Genomic DNA, 19,720 nt, shown 5'->3' on the forward strand with positions numbered 1-19,720 from the left:
TGTCTCCCCTCTTCAGACCTCAGTTTATCTGTACCAGGTGGGTGGAGGGCTTGATGAGTTCTAGTGATGTTTCTCAGTTCCAAGGCAGCTTCTGCCACAGGAGTCCTCTGTTCGTCCTCTTCCCACCTTCCTCCACAGGCCGGTGTCATGGCGACGAGCCCACTGAGCTTTGCTAGGATGGCTGGAAGGAGGGAGCCCTGTACAGTAGAGGCAGGAGCATGAGGTAGGGGCCTCCTCCCACTGCCCCCTCTCTGGGGAGGGCAGAGCTTACACAGTGAGCTAGGTTCCACTCCCCCTTCCCTTTTTCATAGACCCAGTATGGTCTCCATTAAACTGCCCAGTGCCTCTATGACTCAGTTTCCCCACTGTCTCCTGTAAGTATGCTTACAGGTCCTGCTTAAGGATGGCAGGGCACCATGAGTGAAAAGTCCTGTGGAAATAGGGAGCTGAGGGTCTCTGGAGGTCCAGAACAGGCAGCCGAGGCTCAGAGAGCTGTGTCCATACAACACTAAGAAATGGAATCCAAGCTCCCTGGCCTGAATCCCAGACATCACCAGCAAAGGGCCCTGGGGATGCCTTTCCCACCTAGTGGCTGGGGTTGGCAATAGTAGACTCCCAAGCTCAATCTAGCACTTCTACGTCAGTCTGGGTCTGAGCTTGGGTGAACATCACCAGCTGCCTGTTCCCCTCTGACCACCAATTTGCTGTGATCCGATCAAGACAGAAGTATGCAAGGTGAGCCTCAAAGTTGGTCGGTCCTCCTTAGCCTGCAGTGGCCTCCAAGCAATGCAGGATGCTGACTCAAGGAGATGCACCTCGTTTGGGAAGCTCAGGAAAACCATGCTGTTAGTACTGGGACTATACGTGTGACCACCCCAGCTCTGGCCACCTTCCCCAAAAGTCTCTTAACTGGGGATGAAAAGCAATCCAGTCCAGGAAGTGGAGGCCAAGCTGGGAGGAGACATTGGCTGAGAGGTTTTTCCCACAAAAAGCAAGAAAGATGGCCAGGCATGGTGGCTCATGCCTGCAATCCCAACATTTTGGGAGGCTGAAGCAGGAGGATCACTTGAGGCCAGGAGTTTGAGACCAGCCAAAGCCACATAGTGAGACCCTGTTTCTACAAAACAAACAAAAAATTAACAAATTATCATGGCATGGTGGCACATGCCTATAGTCCCATTACTCAGGAGGCTGAGGCAGGAGGATCACTTGAGTACAGGAGTTCAAGGCTGCAGTGAGCTAAGATCACACCACTGCCCTCCAACCTGGGTGACAGAGTGAGACCCCATCTCAAAAAAAAAAAAGTAGGTAAGAAAGGTGACTCAAAGTCATGGTCAAAGATTTCCCACCTAGGCCCCAAGCCAGACAAGAAGATGGCTGGATCTGGAGTGGCCCAACTACAGGCAGTAAAGGGAACTGAGGGTGGGATATCTGGCCCCTAAGGTATTATCTTCTGCAGATCTGGACACCAAGTAGCAATGACACTGAAGAGGTGGCATAACTGGCTGCACCTGCTGAAACACAGGGTCACAGGGAGAGCCTCTCTTTCCCAGGTACACCAACTCCAGGGTCTCCCGTGAGGAAGCGTGTCCCAGGGGAGAGAGATCTTCTGCCTCTTCATGGTCGAGTGACCCCAGATGTGTCAGTTTCTCTCTTCCGGTCCCACCAGACCAAATGCAGAAGTTGCCTTCCTTCCTAATTCCCAAGGAGATGCCTGATAACTCAGTTTCCAACTTGCTTCCCTTGGAACAGTCAAAGCTTTCATGCCAGGAACCTGGAGGATGCTGCCCACAGGTTTGCTGTTTGAGACTGACACCCCTCCCCCATGTGGGGTTGGACTGCAATGTCTGCAGTTTTGGCAGCTGAGTCAGCCTACCCATGGTGTCTTGGCATGAGACCTGGCTTCCTCCTGCATGTATGTGTGACTGTTTTGTATTTGCCATGCATCTTGGTGGAGCATGGGCATACAAGGTGGCAGACTGTCCTCCTGGCCCACTCTGAGCCTCCTACCTTCAATGAGTTCCCAAGTAACCTAGGAAACAGCATCAGCCTTGGTGCATCCTGAGATCCTGTGTGCTCAGCTCTGTGCAGTGCTTAAGAAAGGGCCAGAGATGACAGCAACCCAGGCCATGCCTTTAGGTGTTCTCAGCCTTGTACAAAATAAGGTAAACTTCTGCTCCAGAGAACCTGGGCTGGTTAGGAAAGTACAACACCTTTATAGGGGTCAGTGAAAGAACAATCCCAGCCTAGCATGAGCCAGGCAGACACAAGCAGCTGGACCCTTGGGGAGCTGGAACAGTAATGGAAACTACCTGGAGGAGGTGGGGCTGGAGCTGGGCGTTGAAAAGGGGCATGAATTAGCTTGACCTCGATGGGGTGGGCCCATGGCCAAGTTCTGAATATCGGGTGGGAAGGCTGGTTCTTAGGAGCTCTCCGAGGTCCCCAACCTTAGAGATAGGTAGGGATGAAGAATGGAGTTGTGCTGTCCGCGGTGCTGAAAGTTCCGATCCCGTGTAGTGATTTCATTCCTTCTGTAAATATTGCTTCTGGCCCTCCCCACCTCGATGTCATCACCTTCTCTCCTTTACCACTACTACTACTAGTACTACCTCCTCCTCTTCTTCTTCTTCTTCTTCTTCTTCTTCTTCTTCTTCTTCTTCTTCTTCTTCTTCTTCTTCTTCCTCTTCCTCCTCTTCCTCTTCCTCCTCTTCCTCTTCCTCTTCTTCTTCTTCTCCTTCTCCTTCTCATTCTCCTCCTCCTCCTCCTCCTCTTCACCATCCTTCTTCTTCTATCATTATCATCATCATCATCATCATCACAGGGTCTCACTCTGTCACCCAGGCTGCAGTGCAGTGGCACAATCTCAGCTCACTGCAACCTCTGCCTCCCAGGCTCAAGCAATCCTCTCACTTCAGCCTTCTGAGTAGCTGAGACTACAGGCACACACCACCACGCCTGGCTTTTTTTTTCTTTTGAGAGTTGGGGTTTCATCATGTTGCTTAGGCTGGTTTCAAACTCTTGGGCTCAAGCAATTCACCTGCCTTGGTCTCCCAAAATGTTGGGATTACAGGCATGAGCCACCATATCCAGCCTTTCCCTCACTTCCTGTCCTTTTCTTTGCAAATAGCCAATGACCCCATTGCTGTGCCTTACCACAGTCCCATTAACTCTTTTCTCCATGCCTACCCCTGTCCCTTGTACTCCTTCCCCCAAAACTACCACCAAAAATAGTCCCTCATGGTCCCTGTCTCCTATGGTCCATGTCTTTCCAGAAGGTATCAGAGATAGAAGTGCCAACCATTTGAAGGTGATGTCAGGATGCTTGGAGGTGTCACAATAGCTTGGGGGTGCTAACTGGCATTTAGTAGACTGGGGAGTCTCACATAACATATAATTGATCCACCTGAGATGCCAATAACATCATAGAGTATCAATTTACTGTAATTTTTCTAAGAGGCAAAACTGAGACCAAGAGGGAAGAGACTTAGTCATGGTCACCTAGCTATCCAGGGACAAAACTACAGCTAGAATATAGGCTCTCATGTCCCAGCCAGGCTTCAGGACCATCCCAGGTAACTGCCTGGACCAGGAACTCTTTGCAAAGTGTCAGCATCTGAAACGGGGAGAGCCCATTGTAATGGGGGGTTTTTGGCAGGCCTGGGTCACTCTGGGCATGGAAACCAGGCCTTCCAGACTACAGAGTCCTGCAAGAGAAGACCCTGCCTGCATCATTCAGACCCTAATGCCCCTGGAAGCCCACACTCCACATCATCAGCACTGATCCTCAGCAGGGGCACCTGTGTTGCTATGGTAATGGGCACCCACGTCTCTGCATCCAGCCCCACAATTCTAGCCTTGCCATCAGCCCTCAGAGTATGTGCCCATCCATCTACATTTCCCAGGGGATGGAAGGGATTCTTTCTGTCTTACTCCCTCCTGTCCGAGGCTGTGCCTGAGGGCCCAGTGCTCTCATTCGCTACAGCAGACAGCTCCCCTGAAGAGTGGGGCACATCTGTCCTCTAGTCCTTTGATACCCAGTGTCTGTAACCAGAAGTTCATCTGCAGGCAGGGCTGGGCTGCCAGAGAGGGAACTCCCCTCAAGCTTCTGCATCCCACCTGCTTTCCCAGGGGTCAGCAGGTCTGAGTCAATTTTGTTCAGCCGACATTTCCTCAACGGCTCTGTCCCGAGGGAGATCTGGTGGCTCCAATATGGCTTCTACTTACTTGTCTATCCCCAAGGAGCTCAAGTCCAGTAGCAAAGAAAAGAAGGATTAGGTCCAAAGAGATGAAGTTCATAGTGAATTACGGCAAATGCACTAAAACAGAATTTGTGTTTTTCAAACTATGGATTGTGACACAAGAGTAGACTGTGGAGTCAATTTAGTGAGTCATGATCGGTGTGTGTGAAATGAACAGAAGACATTAGGATAGGCTGGAAAGGAAAATAGTACAGCTGTGCGCAAGCTAAATCTTGCTTTTTGAAACTGGATTCTGTGTGTGTGTGTGTGTGTGTGTGTACTGGATTATAACATAAAATGTATGTGTTATTGTGGTTCAAGGGCAATAAAGTGGAAAAACTATGTTACAAGAGAAGGGAAGGGATAGAGGAGAAAACAAAGAAAGGACTGCTTCAGACCTAGGGGTGTTGGGGATGGCTCCATGCAGGAGGTGGCATTTGAGTGTGGGGTTAAACATGGGTAGGAGTTCATCCATGAGCAGTGGGTAAGAAGGAGGAAGTGCTTTAACTGGTGGATCCACACAAAGAGGGTATGTGCCAAGCCTATTTGTGCCAATGCCAGTGGCCATGTAGAATGCTGGAGATGGGTCAGGACAGTTAGGCTGGGACCCGGATGTCAAGGGCCTTGACTGTCATGCTAAGAAATTGGACTTTATTCTTGAGAGCAATAAAGAGCCACTGATGGCTTTAAGCAGGAATCAACCTGGTCAAGGTGGCAAGAAAGGAAGCAGGGAGGCGAGAGGAGAGGAGGCTGTTGTAGCAGTCCAGGCAAGAAGACTAGACAGCAGATGGAGGGATGGGCAGGAGGGGAGTTGACTCTGGAAAAAGAAAAGGAGACAGAATCCATGGAACTTGGGACCCCATGGGCATTGGTGTGAGGGAGAGGAAAGGTCTCTGATTTGCAGCATTTCTATCCTGACCCACTCCCACCTGCAAGCCCACCCCATGATCAGTGCCACCACGAGATATCATATTCAGGAAACAAGTGTTCTGAGGCGCTGTCCTCAGGGAGCCCCCACACTGATCAGAGTGACCAGACTCACTCACCTGGACAGCTCAGGGCTGGTCATGGGGCAAGGGCTGGAGTGTGGGGCTCAGGCGGTCAGGACTGGAGGTGCTCAGGAGAGAGAGAGCTATAGAGTGGAAGCAATCAAGGAGGTCTTCCTGAAGGAAGGGGCCTAGCACTGAGCTTCAGAAAAGCCGGATAATATCTATGAACACATAGAAGATAAATTTTTCTGCCCTTTGAAGCACAGGCAGGATCCTGGTCTGCCTCACCTCACATAGACTGTTCAGAGGCACTGTAAACCCCCATTAGGGAGGGACTGTTCATTTCACAAAAGAACTTACCCTCCTTACATACTTTTACTTTTTTAGTTCAGTGACATCACCATCACTGACCCTCACAAGTTGAGATAGCCTCTCCCTTTCATGAGCGCGAATGTTGGTAAGGAAAGATGGTCCTAGGTATCAAATTAGAGCCCACCTGGGGAGTTGGGCGCCATGGCTAGGGGTGGGGAGCAGGCTTCCTCTTCCTGAGAGTCAGAATCAGCATCAGACCAGGGCATTCCCTGACTCACTTGGCAGGGGGAGGGCAGGGCCCTGCCAGGGATGGGCCTTGGCCCAGGAGGAAGGAATAGGCCAGTCACGTCCCTGGGTTTGAAGAATGGATGAGCTCCAGGCACCAAACTAAAAAACAATTAAGCTAATAGAATCTTCCCCATTGATTTTGCTCTTCGGCAAGTGCTCCTTCCCAATTCCATTGCTTCAAACTCATCGGGCGCAACGGAAGTGGGTTTTTAAGTAACTTAATTATTTCAGAACATGCTGCTTCCAAAAACAACCTAAGGTTCCCCCTCCAGCTCTGCAAGTCTGTGCTCTGCCAGCTATTTATTTTAATTAGCTTTACACTGTATATCTAACATATGCTAAAAAGAAAAATTCACAGACAACTGCCCATTAGTCAGAGATCTGGACCCTGGTGGAAATCACCCCCAAACAATGGAACGTTCAGCATTTGTAACCCACCCGGGAGGTGAGAAACACACTAGTGATGAAGGTAGAGCCCAGGCAGGCTTCGAGAGCTCCGGGCCTTCTCAGGTGGGAGGGCTTCCTCCTGGTTGGAGCTGGCGTATGGAGGTGGTGGCTTAGGAGCCAGACCTTGACAGTTGGAGCTGAGATAGAGAGAAAGGCAAATGTGAGCATTTTTCAACTTTCCTACCTTCCCCCTTGACAAAACCTGCACTTTTGTGCACAGGACATTGCTGTTTGAAATGTCTTTTCACACATCATGTTCCAACTTGAATACGGAGGCTGGTTCTTGAACATTTAGAAATATCACGCAGTGGCCTCCCAGGCAGCAGCAGCCCGAGGCCAGTGGCCCAGCCCTGAGTCCCCAGCATTCACTCATTCCTGTTTGCCACTACTTGATATGGCCTAAAGGTTAAGAACAAAAGACCTGAAGCCAGAACTTCTGGGTTTGAATCCTCTTGTCATCTTTGTATCCTTGGCCAGTAGCTTAATAATCTCTTTAGGCCTCAGTTTCCTCCTCGTTGAAATGGGTTCATATTAATGCCTACTTCATGGGGTGGTTGTGGAGATTGAATGGACATGTTTATCCACAGCAGTTAGAAGAGGAAGTGGCACATGGGAAACACATGCTATATAAATGGTAGCTATTATTAAAATGGAAGTGCTGATATTGGTGAAGTATGGACCTCATAAACATAAAACAATTGAGATGAGGATGTAAATTATGTGGCATGCTGAAAGCAGTGAATCTTCAGGCACAACCCACTCCTCACAATTGGATTCAGTTTTGAAGCACATGAACAAAATGAAAGTGTACAAAATGCTAGTCAAAGATTGTATCTAAAATAGGTTTTAGCATGCCTTTAGCTATTTTGTAAGATGAACCTTTTGTGCTATTTTCACATAAGTGACTTACATGTAAACTTTCAGATGCACATTGTATTTCCTGCCCTAGGAGAGCTGAGGTGTGTATACCTTATCCTGTGGGCACCAGGGAGCCAGGGAGGGTTCTTGAGGAGGGGAGTGACCTGACTCTTGGCAGTTGGCATTTTTTGTAGGGAATGCCTATCGAGAATGCTTGGAGAACGGGACGTGGGCCTCAAAGATCAACTACTCGCAGTGTGAGCCCATTTTGGATGACAAGGTGAGTAGCCCTCACCTGCTGTGACCCCAGGCCTCACACAGGTATCTGGACTCAGGTTGAGCACAGAAGATCCCAAGGGGGGCAGACCAGTCCTTGTGTCACCCAGTCACTCCCTTCTGTACCTCCTGCCCCTGCCCCCAGTGTCCTGCCCTGTGCTCAGTGACACTGTAGGGGAGTAGAGAAGGGGGACATGGAGTCCTACCTTCAAGAGAGCTTGGGCTGCTAAAGGACAAAGCCAAGGTGGCATGTGACACAAAAAGGGAATGACCGTGTAATCAATGCTCCCATCATCTTAGAGGCTGTGTGACTGCACACCTTCCTCTCCCTCTGGGCCTCAGTTTCCCTATCTGGCATTCTGATTCTGTGACTCCACATGGAAACAAATGCAGCCCCCCAAGGGCTGTCCCCATGGGAAGCTGGGTCCTGCTCTGCCTCTCTGGAGCCCTGCTCCAGCTCTTGCTCTGGAATTCAATTCGGTGCTTCTGAGGCACCAAACTCCTCTCCTTAAGGCTACGCCTCATTCCTGACCTGAAAGAATACATCTCAGCTCCATCCCCTCCTCATTACCCAGCACAGTCCTCAGTGGGGCTGGGACTTTGCCCCAAATGAAGTCCAAATTGAGAGGGAAAAACATTCCCCCGCCCTGAGAAAGTGATTCTGCAAAATGTGAGCCACCGGGGTTCTGCAGGAAGGCCACTCAATGGGCAGGGGAGCCTCCAGCCCTCGGTTCTCACCTCCACTCTCTCTGCCCCTCCAGCAGTGGAGAATCAACACAGTGGGTGGGTAGGGAGGAGGAGTGGCTCTCCCTGGCAGGAAGGAGTATTTCATCACTAACTTTGTTCAAATTGCCAACACTTGGTGATAATTAAAAGTCAACTGACTTTTATTCAGTTTGGATAGAATTTCTAAATTCTCTATAGACAGTGCACCCCCTCGTGTGGTCTCCAGGGCAGACTAATCTCAATGTACCCCACCCCAGGCCTCCCATAGGCCATTGCTTCTGAGATAGGATGGCAGGTTGGCCCCATTGTACAGACATCAAAACTGAGGTCCAGAGATAAAAATCAACTCACCCTCAGTCACTCAGCCAGCTGGGATCTGGGCTGAGACTAAACTCAGGAGAGGCATTCTAGAGTCTAGAATTTTTAAAAAGAATCTGTACCCATACCTCTCAAAACGTGCCCCCAAAAATGCATGTTGGCGCCAGGCACAGTGGCACATGTCTGTAGTCCCAGCTACTTGAGAGGCTGAGGTGGGAGGATTGCTTCAGGCCTGCAGATCAAGGCTGCGGTGCACTATGATCACACATGTGAATAGCCACTGGACCCCAGCCTGGGCAACAGAGTGATACCCCATCTTTAAAAAAATAAAAATAAATGCATGTTGGAAGGCCTGACCATAGCCATTTATAACAACAAGAGCCACCCAGGGCCAATAGGAACAAACTCTAAGAGCCAGGCCTGGCAATGACAGCTAGAATACTTCTGCCCCCAAGGTCAGGACACAGAGGTGGCCATGGCTGGAGTACCCAGCCCCACCCCCATGTGCCCATGCCCCCATCTGCCCTGCCCATGTCTGTCTGTCCAGCAGAGGAAGTATGACCTGCACTATCGCATTGCCCTAGTCATCAACTACCTGGGCCACTGCATATCTGTGGCAGCCCTGGTGGCTGCCTTCCTGCTCTTCCTGGCCCTGCGGTGAGTCCACACTTCCACCTTGCTTTCTCCTCATCCCTCCTCCTACGGCACCCCCTTCACCTCTCCCAGACATTCTCACCTCCATTCTGGGGCCCAGCAGATAAAAGGGCCAGTGGAGAAAGGGGGGTTTGGGTGGGGTGCCAGGGCATGGGTCATCAGCAGGCATGTGGGGTGCAGAGTGGGAGCTGGACTCAGAGGCCCAACTGTGGTCACCATGGGTGGGAAGTGGCTCCTAGTGCAGCCCTGCCCTCATCCCAGGCTGAGTCTCTACCTGGCCTCAGGGGGAACCCAGCCCAGTTGACCCCTGACCCTGGCTGACCCTTGACCTGCACCTCCCACAGGAGCATCCGCTGTCTGCGGAATGTGATTCACTGGAACCTCATCACCACCTTTATCCTGCGAAATGTCATGTGGTTCCTGCTGCAGCTCATTGACCATGAAGTACACGAGAGCAATGAGGTCACTGCTCAGGGAGACTCGGGACTAGACCTGGGGGGCTCTGGGCTCCGGGGGCACCCATCTGTCTGGTCTCTGCTTGGACCCCTCCTTTGATGGGAAGTTCACAACCTACTAAAGCAGCCCTCTACTTGGGCAGCTTTTACTCTGACAAGCTCTTCCTAACATTGAGCTTCTGCATCTCCACCCCATTCTTGCCCCCACTCTGAGAACAGATCCCTTCTGCTCTCTCCAGGCTCTGAGACAGACCCCTTGGAGATTTGCACATAGAGACTGATGTTCACCAGTCCCCGTTACTCTCAGCTGGTGACACCTGACTTTCTGGCTGCTTCTTGGCTGACCCATGGCCAGAATGCTCTCATCTGGGCTGTGGCTCAGGTGCAAAACCAGACCTGAGCTTACCTCTACCCTAGCCATTGTCCCACCAGAGCTGGGCTGGGAGGAGCAGAAAGCTGCCAGGCTAGGAGCTTCACAAAGCTGACTCTAGACATATTTATCCTAGTCCACTCCTCATCTTGTGGGTTCAGGTGCCCTCAAAGATGCCTTTGAGAAAAGGAGGCTAGAACTAACCTCTGTTGAGCTTTCTTTCACTTAATCCCAATGAGACCAGCAGGGATCATTTTTCCCATTACATAGACATGGAAACTGAGACTCACAGAGGTTAAGTGACTCGCCAAGGTCACATGCAGTGATGATACCCCTACATAAGGGGCTATCCCACATGCTAACTGTCCACTCTGGATTTCTGTCCATTGCTGTGTACTGTGTCCAAGCCATTGTGAAACTGTAGACTAGTCTTGGGCCATCACAGAGCCCTGTGGCACACCAACAGAGACTTCTCAGTACATTTCCTTTGGGTGGGCTGTGCCTGAGCAGACACCAGCCTTGTGTGATCCATAACATGGCCCCACATAGAACCCTGCCTCAGAACCAAACAGGTTCACTCAAGTTGAGGGTGCCTTCCAGCTCCAACATAGGCTTGTGCTAATAGGACATCATCAACCACGGACGAAAAGTAGGGTTGGGAGGAGGGGCTTGGTAGCTTCCCACCTCAGCAGGACTTTCTCAGAAAAAAGGAGACAGACAGCCACAGGGACAGTGCAGGGAAGCCCAGAAGCAGCCAACAGCTCAGCACAGGAGGGTTATCTGAGAACTGGGGCTGTCAGAGCCAGACAGAGAGGATGGGCTGTATGCAGAAGCAGAGCCCCTGATACACAGCTCCCCGGACCTTGAGCTGGCTCCATCATTCCCCATGTCCTAGCCTTGGCTCTCAAGGTGCCCTGGGGATGAGCCTGTGGGGAAGATGACCAGGTGGGGTCTGTTGAGAGGAGCTCTAGCCTGGAAGCCCATGGCCTAGATCCTGGCCCTGCTGTGGCCCACTGCGTGGCTCTAAAGGGGCAGGGTCTTGCCCTCTCTGCCTCCTTTGGGAAGGTAGCCTTGGTGCTTGGGGAAGGTAGCCTTGCTCAGAGGGACAGGGACAAATTCCCCTCTGCTGGGAAGGCACGAAAACACAGCAGGCACAACAACAGCCACAACACAGCTACCTTCGTGCCTGTCTTTGCCATCCTCTATCTCCTTCAACCACCCTGGAAGGCAGGGTGACTTTTTGAGGTTCAGAGAGGTGCGGTGACTTGCTGGAGGCCGTGTACTTTGCAAGTCTCCCACCAGAGCTAGTAATGATTGTGCCAAGTCCAGAAGTTCCCAAACCCAGAGTCTTTGGAGAATCCCCTCCCTGGCCACAGCCCCACTTCATACACCCTTGACTCACTTTACTCACTTTTATTTTTTCATTTTTTTCTAAATGAAATTCCATATCCCATCCCCAAAAGGAAGCAGGTCTGACTTGCTATGGATTGACAAAGACTCAAAAAAACTAAAATGAAAACACAACAAGATGGTTGAATTCCAGCCTCTGCCTACAGAAAGCTCAGAGCCAGACTCTCGCTCTCTTTACTAGAAAGAAAAATTAGAAAGAGTTAGAGAGAAGTTAAAAAAACACACTGGCCCCAGTGGAGAATGGCACCTTAACTTAATCTGAAAGAGTGAAAAAGCACTGGAGAAGGATGAGGCTTTTCAGAGTGGGGTTCGCTGGTATTTGATGGCATGTCCACGAACCCCCTTTGGGAAGCCCTGTGTCTTGTTGCCCTGCCTGGGGATGGGTATGTCCTGCCTGGTCCCCAGGCAGCCTCCCGACAGCCTCTGCCCTGCACACAGGTCTGGTGCCGCTGCATCACCACCATCTTCAACTACTTTGTGGTGACCAACTTCTTCTGGATGTTTGTGGAAGGCTGCTACCTGCACACAGCCATCGTCATGACCTACTCCACTGAGCGCCTGCGCAAGTGGCTCTTCCTCTTCATCGGATGGTGTGAGGGTCCCGGGGGCAGCGGGGCCTAGTTGGGGGGAGGACTTCTCACCAGGCCATTTCCCTTCGTCTTGGGTCCAAGGACCAGAGCCTGGCCCTACCCTCCACCCCCAGCGCAGTCCCATGGATGCAGCTACTTCCCTCCATGCTGGTGAGGCACAAGCAAAGGATCCCTCCAAAGGATATTCCTCAAATAGCTCTTCTCCCCCTGCCAGGAAGGACCTGTCCAAAGGCCTTTGTCTCTGGCTCAGAAACTGGCTGGCTCTACTTCTCTATCACAAAATCACACATCCCTGCTTGGAGAGAGGGGCAGGGGCATGGGCCAGGGGTAGAGGGAAAGGGTTCCCCTGGGGTTATGGGTGGCCTGCTGTTGGAAGAGTAAAAACATGATCCTAGCCCTGTTGTGGTACCCTGCGGTATGTCCTACAAGAAGGTCCCTGTCCATCTGTCCCCTGCAGCCCAAGTCTGTCTTTCTTTCAGGCATCCCCTTCCCCATCATCGTCGCCTGGGCCATTGGCAAGCTCTACTATGAGAATGAACAGTAAGTGGATGGGCCAGCCATGGGGGGTCATGGGGAAGGGCATGGGGGTGTTAGGACAGGTCAGCCTTGGGCTCTGACCAAGCTGTAGAGCAGGAATTGTAGCCACACCTAGACAGATCCACGTTCCTGTTGTCCTTAAACTGAAAAAAATAGCCCTGCACTTAGAGGTACTCACGTGGTAGGGCTCAAGGAATTTTGCTGAATTAAGTTAGGAATTGTGGTTCCTTGAAGTGCCCCCCCCCCCCACCAATGCATGACCCCTTTGGTCTTTGTAAGGCTTTCTCAGACTTAGATGTGGCAGCTCTGGCCTGGGGTATGTGGTAGGGGCCAAGGCTGCACATGACATCCAGAGCTGTCCATGAGCATTTAAAGAGTCCATGAGCATTTAACAGAGCTTGTTTTTTTTTCTGAAGTCTCAGTCTCTGCCTGGGTGCAGTGTCCCATCCTGAGGTTCTCCCTATGCCGGAGGCTGTGATATGCTGAGCCACAGCCCAAATGACAGCAACTCTGGCCATGGGTCAGCCAAGGAGCAGCCAGAAAGTCACGTGTCACCAGCTGAGAGCAGCGGGGACTGGGGAACATCAGCCTGTATGCAAACCTCCAAGGGGTCTGTCTCAGAGCCTGGAGAGAGCAGAGGGGATCTGTTCTCAGGGTGGGGCAAGAATGGAGTAGAGTTCCAGGAGCTCAACATTAGGAAGAGCCTGTAAGAGTAAAAGCTGCCAAGAAGAAGAGGGCTGCCTTGGTAGGTGGTGAGCTTCCTGTCAAAGCAGGGGTCCAAGCAGAGACCAGAAACCCTGGGAGACAGGGAGAATCCTATCTGAGGCAGGTCTGCACTGGATGACCTCCAAGATTTCAGAGGAATGAGTTCCCCAAAGTTGATGGCCCCTCCCTGTGGTCCAGTAGTTGCTGGCTGACCCAGACCCTAAAGCATTTCCCCTGACCAGCATCCCAAGAGAATGAATCAAGCCTCTGGCAGCCAGTGAGGCCAGCCAGGCAGCAGCTCCCCTCACTGGGTGCACAAGCATTGGCTCAAAGACACAAAATCCCAGGCTGGAGGTAGAAGGCTCCACTTCCACATCTGCTGCTTTGTGTGGCCGAGTGAGTGCCTGGCACACGGAACAGCGGGTTTCAAGCAATATGGGAACAGATGGCCTAAGGCAATTGGCCCTGGGCCAGCAAGGGGGAGCCCAGCTCTCCCTTTATTCCTGTGCCTCCTGCATGCGCAGTCCTATGCCTAACAGTCTGCAACGGGGCAGGCGAAAGAGGAGGAGAAAGAGACCCATGGCCTGTCCTCAGTCGGGCTGGAGAGATCAGACCCACCACGTAGGGCAAAAGACAGCCTGGTGGGCGAGGGCGGTCAGTGGAGCTGGTATTTCCACCAAGGCTTTCTGGGAAGGGGCAGTCCTGGAGGTTGGGTCTCAGGAAGGGTAAAGCCGGAGGACCCTGGGCCCAAGTCTGGGGGGGGTCCCCCAGTTCCAGCTCAGCAGGCCCCCTACAGCCACCCCATCTTCGCAGGTGCTGGTTTGGCAAGGAGCCCGGCGACCTGGTGGACTACATCTACCAAGGCCCGATCATTCTCGTGCTCCTGGTAAGACCTCAGCGGTGGCTGGGATGGGGCTTGGTGCCAAGAGGACAGAAGAGGGCCCACCCAGGCAGAGATGCTGGGAAAGATGTGGCATGGGCAGCCCTGCGCACACACTCTATATGCCACCCCCATACCCAGTCCATGCCACCCTGTGCCCCAGCACCACCCGGCCTTCCCTTCCTCATGCTTGATGCCCTGGCGCAGCCCCACACCACTCTGGTGACCTCAGGGCTCTTTCTCTGGGAGGAGAAAGGATCTGATGGGTAGACTTCCTGTGCCCTCCCGGTTTGACACTGTACAATGCTGAGACGGTCAGGTGAGCAGGCAGCTGGTGACAAGAGAAGAGTGTGCGGGCTTCTGTTCATTCCAGACCTACGTTCCCCTTGGCCCCCAGTGACCCTCTCCAGGTCCAGCCCACCACCCCCAACCTGAAGCGGTGAATACCGGGATGAAGCATAATGAGCAATTGTTCCTTGCCCAGCTCCCCGCCCTTTGCCAAATGTATTTGCACCTAAGGTATAATTGCCACACATCTTTCATCCACAATGAGCTTTAAGAGAGAGTTTAAGTAGAGGCTGCATTCTGCAAAAGGAACCCATTATATATCATACCTTTAAAAAAAAGAGAGAGAAAGAAAGAAAGACATACAAAAAAGCCCCGTAAGAAACTGGCATTTATGTAAGACTTATTTCAGGCTCAGTAATTTCAGGCTCCTGTATGTACCGGCTTCCTTAAAGGGCCACAGTTCCTTCTGGGAGACTCAGCGAGAGTACCATCTCCTCCTGCACACAGAAGGTGCCTGGTGGGGCTTTCTTTTGTCTACCTTGGAGACAATTATTACTTATCTGTTTTATTTTCTTACTCTCCTTTTTCTGTAACTTCGGGTTTCATTTGACCTCCATCTTTGGAGTGTCCTTGATATATGTGAACTGATGACGACTAGGAAGGTTTTTCACCCACTGCTGGAAATTCCACCATCAGGGCTTGGTTCACTTCAGAGGCAGAAGCCAGGTTTTGTCAGCAGCTAGTAGGATTGTCCTTGGACTCCCAGCTGCAGTGAGTCACTCACCCCTCAGTGTGTACGGAAACCCCATGAGATCCTTTCCCTCCCAACCAGCTGCCGAGGGCCTTCCTAGAGGAATAAGGCTTTTGATGAGCCTGGAACTGAGCCAAGGAAGGCTGGCCTGGATGGGGGACCAATGGTGGCAGAGAGTGAGCCCCAACTGTAAAGATGTTGGACAGGTGGTGAGGAAATGCCAAGAGAAAGGGAGGCGAGGAATGCAAGAGCTCAGTGTCAAGACCCAGCTCCCTGCTTCCTCTTCCAGACCCCTTCTCTGGCTCCAACCCTGCGTCTGTGCTCACGAGCCCTTTCCTTCTTTCCTTTGGGCCCAGCTCTTTGCACCAACAGGGGCTTCCAGATTCCAAGCTGAGCCCTTCCAGAAGCCCTATCTACATTATTTCCAACCCTTGCATGCTCAAGTCCTAAAAGAAGTAGGGTTATGCTCTCCATTTTACATTGGAAGAAGCCAAGAGAGATGAAGTGGCTTGCCCAAGGTCACCACTAATAGCTAGCAGAGCTGAGGCCCAAAGGCAGGTCTCCTGCTTTGTCCCCACCATCTGCCTGTTGTCCTCGAGGCTGGACACGTGTTTGGTGTTCCTGCCATCCCTACACTCCCCAGCAGCTCACAGCTGCATTTCTGCTGCTAAGAGACACTCACTTATTTCTGGTTCTGAGAAGTGAATCAGGTGGTTGAGTTTGCAGGAAGCCTGACTTCTTGCTGGCGTTGTCACTGTTGGTGTCATGGGAAAGGATTGGCAGTCACTAGGCCAGACACAGGTCTTAGTGCTCTCTGTGACTATTTCAGCCCATGCTGATCTTCTAAGGCAAGCTCTGTGGTTAGCCCTCTTGGGGGCAGACAAGGAAGCAGGAGCTCATGAGGTTAAGCAACTTACCCAAGGCCACACAACTGCAAATTGGAACAGTCAAAATTTGAGCCATGAGACTAGGACTTGGTGCTTCAGTTCATTTGGGAGGGGGGCCTCATCTTCAGTTCTTAGCCCATCTGCCATTTCTCCAGGTCTTTCTGACACCTTAGGAAAGATGTCATCTCCCCCAACCCCTCCAGGCCCCCAGCTAGGCCACAAGCCCTCTGCAAGCAGGGGCTGTGACTGCCTGTCCACTTCGCCATCGCTGATGCCTGGCTCAGAGCCTGACACATGGTCCATTGATTCATTGAATGAATGAACAATTAAATAAAACCAGAAATAGGCTGAATGAGGGCAGGGTACAATAGACAGTTCTTACTAAAGAACTGGAGTGTGTTTTTAGCAGGGAGGTAGAGTCCAAGAATGGAAAGCCGGAGAGCTTAGTGTGGGCAGGGTGACCAGAAGGCTCCCTGGAGAGAGAGGAAGGTACCAGTGGTGGTGTGAAGGGGGAGGCTGGGAAACAGGCTCAAAGGAAAGAAGGATTTTTGGGTTACATAGACCCAAGCTGAGATGAGTGGGGCCACATAACTAAATGCCTGCCAAGTGTAAGGATGGAGACAAGGCCTTGGTTGCTAGGTAGATGGATGGAGATGGATGGGCCAGTGGATGGGCAGATAAAAGAGTAGGTGGATAACTGAGTGGATTGGTTATTGGGCAGGTAGATGGATGGGTAGATGGATGGGTACGTGGATAGATAGATAAAAGAGTAGGTGGATAATTGAATGAATTGGTTGTTGGGTAGATGGATGGATGGATGGAAGGAAGGATGGATGGATGGATGGATGAATGGATGGATGGATCGATGGATGGATGGATGGATGGATGGATGAATAAAAGTGGGTGGGTAATTGAATTGATTAATGGGTTGATGGATGTTGGACGATTGATATTGAATTCAAGAAAATGTGGCAGAAATGAGAATATATTTTGATTCCAACAGTTCTACTCTCAGGGAAGTCAGGAAGAATCAGAAAAGGTCAAATACTTTGTATTACTTGTATGAGAAAATTAGGATTCACTTATATGTTAAGGTGACTTGTGTCCCATGATCCAGGGGAATATGCCGGAGACCCAGGAGCTGGAAATTAGGTGAGCCCTAGGAGAAAGCTGGGGGTATCAGGTCATGGCAGCCCCGCTGAAGGCTTTCCACCCCCAGCCCTCCCTGGGACCCCCAGGTCATACCACTATGTGGTAAGAGAGCAGCAGGCAGTGGCTGAGGTGGGGTGTGAGCTCTCCCTGCCCCTAGGGCTACCCAAAAGCTTGTGGGGAGCATCCAGAGGCTACAGGTTGACAGGCTCAGGATACCTGCCTGTATCCTGTGTCCCTCCTCTCCCAGCCAGGATTCAGAACTTGGGAGGGTTAGAAGGGCCTAGCCCAAGCTTAAGAAGCAATGGATTTTCTTGACAGAGTGTCAGAGGTGTGTGTGTGTGTGAGTGGGTGTGCATACACGAGCCAGCAGACACCCCTGGGCTAACATGTGTCTCCCTCTGGCCCACGAGCACTTTGTCAGGAAACAGCCCCACTGTGTCAGGCCAACACGCACTCCCTTGCCTGCCTGCCTGCCTATGCTCGGAGGCAGGTGAAGAGAAACACAGATGTGCCGGGGCCCCAGATCCATGCTCACGCATGCACCCGCTCTATGAGGCTAACACACTTGCACAAGTGCTTAAAGGATAGACCCACAGACCCACACCGCAGCTCCCAGGGGACAACACAGTCACAGTCACAGCCGATACAGAGGAACAGGCAATCGCAGGCCCATGGGGACCCACACCCAGCAGGGAGTGGCTGGGGAGCCACACAGGCCAGTTCCAGGGCCAGGGGCTGGGTGGGGAGGCTCTGGTGCTGAGGGAAAACTCAGAATGAAGATAAATGAGGCCCTTCCTGGGGCCTCAGAGCCAGCTCCACAGCCCATCCATCTTCCCTGTCTAGGATGCCTATGAAGGCTCTGGAGTTCCTGGGCACAGGGGCAGGATGCTGGCAGATTAATCACTCATTCGGCAACTGAGTTCTTAATCCCTCCATCTGGCCTTGTCCGCCCCACCATGGCAGTGCTGTCCTCAGTCAGAAGGACCTCAGGCCGACCTAGAGCCAGTGACAGTGCAAGGGACTCAGAGAGCCCCTCAGTCAACAAGTAGGGACCCCGTGGCAGAGAGGGGAAGGGGGCTTCTGTAGGGTCCCTATGCGGGGGAGAGGGTTGGGGGCTTTCTCAGCCTCAGAGGGCGTGCCCTGTGCTCTCAGTCATGACCCACAGAGGCTGCCGCCTTTCCTCCTCAGGCCTGGCCTGGAGACACAGGCCCTGGAAAATGGGGCTGTCTCCCCATCCTGGCAAGGGAGGAGCCCAGGCCTTGGGATGCTGGCAGGTGCTAGGGGGACAGGTAGGATAGGTGTGTGCATGGGACATGGGTTTCCAGGGGGCTGTGGGGAAGAGGGCTGCCTCTCGGCTCATCTCAAACATGTGCTCCTTCCTTTTCCCTCTTTCCCATGCCCGCCCTCCCTCCAGATCAATTTCGTATTTCTGTTCAACATCGTCAGAATCCTAATGACAAAGTTACGTGCGTCCACCACATCCGAGACAATCCAGTACAGGTACATGAGGGGATGCCTTGACCCCGCAACGGGGAGAGGAGGAGATCATCGGGCCATCCCCCTGCTTCGTGGCAGAGCCCTCTGCCCCAGGCCTCACCCAGGGAGCTCGCTCAAGCTCCCAGAAGAAACACCGCCACTGTCTCCCGCTGTCCCACCGGGTGAGGCCCTGCCTGCCGCATAGGCTCAGACCTGTGTCCACCTCTCGCCCCCAGGAAGGCAGTGAAGGCCACCCTGGTGCTCCTGCCCCTCCTGGGCATCACCTACATGCTCTTCTTCGTCAATCCCGGGGAGGACGACCTGTCACAGATCGTGTTCATCTATTTCAACTCCTTCCTGCAGTCGTTCCAGGTGGGGCCTGTGACCAGATGGGGCCCCACAGTGAGTTTTCCTGAGGCTGCTCTGGCAGTCATCCCCTCACTAAGAAGGTCCCGTGGGACTGCCACACCCATGGCTCAGTTACATCCACAGAGTTAGAAGCCTTTACACGCTCAGCCTGAGCCTGGCCGGTCATCCCCATCCCAGCTTGGGTCTGTGTCCTACCAGCCCACACCTACTGTCCCAGCACCTGTTCTGAGGATGCAGGCAGCCCGGCCAAATGCCCTGGGACGGGTCACACAATATTGAGGAGACTGGAGTCTGCCTGGCTCCAGGCCTGTGACCACTGCTCACTCAGAGTGGACCGTGGAATATCTGCACCTTGAGGCTAGGACCCCACCCAGCTCTGACTCCAGGGGTTCCTGGGTCAACTTGTCCCCCCCCACCATCCTGTCCCCAATGCCACCCCACCAGGCAGAACAGCTGCTCAGGCAGGTCACTGACCACTCCCTCCTTTCCCTCCTTTCCAGGGTTTCTTCGTGTCTGTCTTCTACTGCTTCTTCAATGGGGAGGTATGAAGCCGGGCCCTCGGGGTGGCCTGGGATATCCAAGTCCTCAGACCCCACTCCAGGGCGGCTCCATTGGTGCTGCCCAGCCTTGCTGGAGTGCCAGGGAGAGGAAGGCTTGAGATACCACCCGGCCTTAGGGGAACAGGAATCCTCCTCACAGGGGCTGGAGCCAGTTTAGAAGGTCAACTATGCAGCCCCGAAATAA

At 52.4% G+C, this 19,720-nt stretch overlaps 1 protein-coding gene across 4 annotated transcripts in view; it reads left to right on the forward strand.

Moving 5' to 3' along the window:
- Window positions 1-19,720, forward strand: part of CRHR2 (corticotropin releasing hormone receptor 2) — a 48,181-nt gene that overhangs the window by 25,467 nt on the left and 2,994 nt on the right. For all 4 annotated transcript variants that reach the window (XM_003270490.3, XM_003270489.3, XM_003270487.3 and 1 more), the window contains 9 exons: window positions 7,327-7,412; window positions 9,000-9,109; window positions 9,451-9,568; window positions 11,780-11,933; window positions 12,411-12,471; window positions 13,987-14,059; window positions 18,546-18,631; window positions 18,844-18,979; window positions 19,477-19,518. In XM_003270490.3, the coding sequence (XP_003270538.1) occupies window positions 7,327-7,412; window positions 9,000-9,109; window positions 9,451-9,568; window positions 11,780-11,933; window positions 12,411-12,471; window positions 13,987-14,059; window positions 18,546-18,631; window positions 18,844-18,979; window positions 19,477-19,518 (866 nt within the window). The remainder of the gene's footprint in view (window positions 1-7,326; window positions 7,413-8,999; window positions 9,110-9,450; window positions 9,569-11,779; window positions 11,934-12,410; window positions 12,472-13,986; window positions 14,060-18,545; window positions 18,632-18,843; window positions 18,980-19,476; window positions 19,519-19,720) is intronic.

The sequence above is a fragment of the Nomascus leucogenys genome, chromosome 17, assembly GCF_006542625.1.
Source record: "Nomascus leucogenys isolate Asia chromosome 17, Asia_NLE_v1, whole genome shotgun sequence".
Taxonomy (NCBI): Eukaryota; Metazoa; Chordata; class Mammalia; order Primates; family Hylobatidae; genus Nomascus; species Nomascus leucogenys.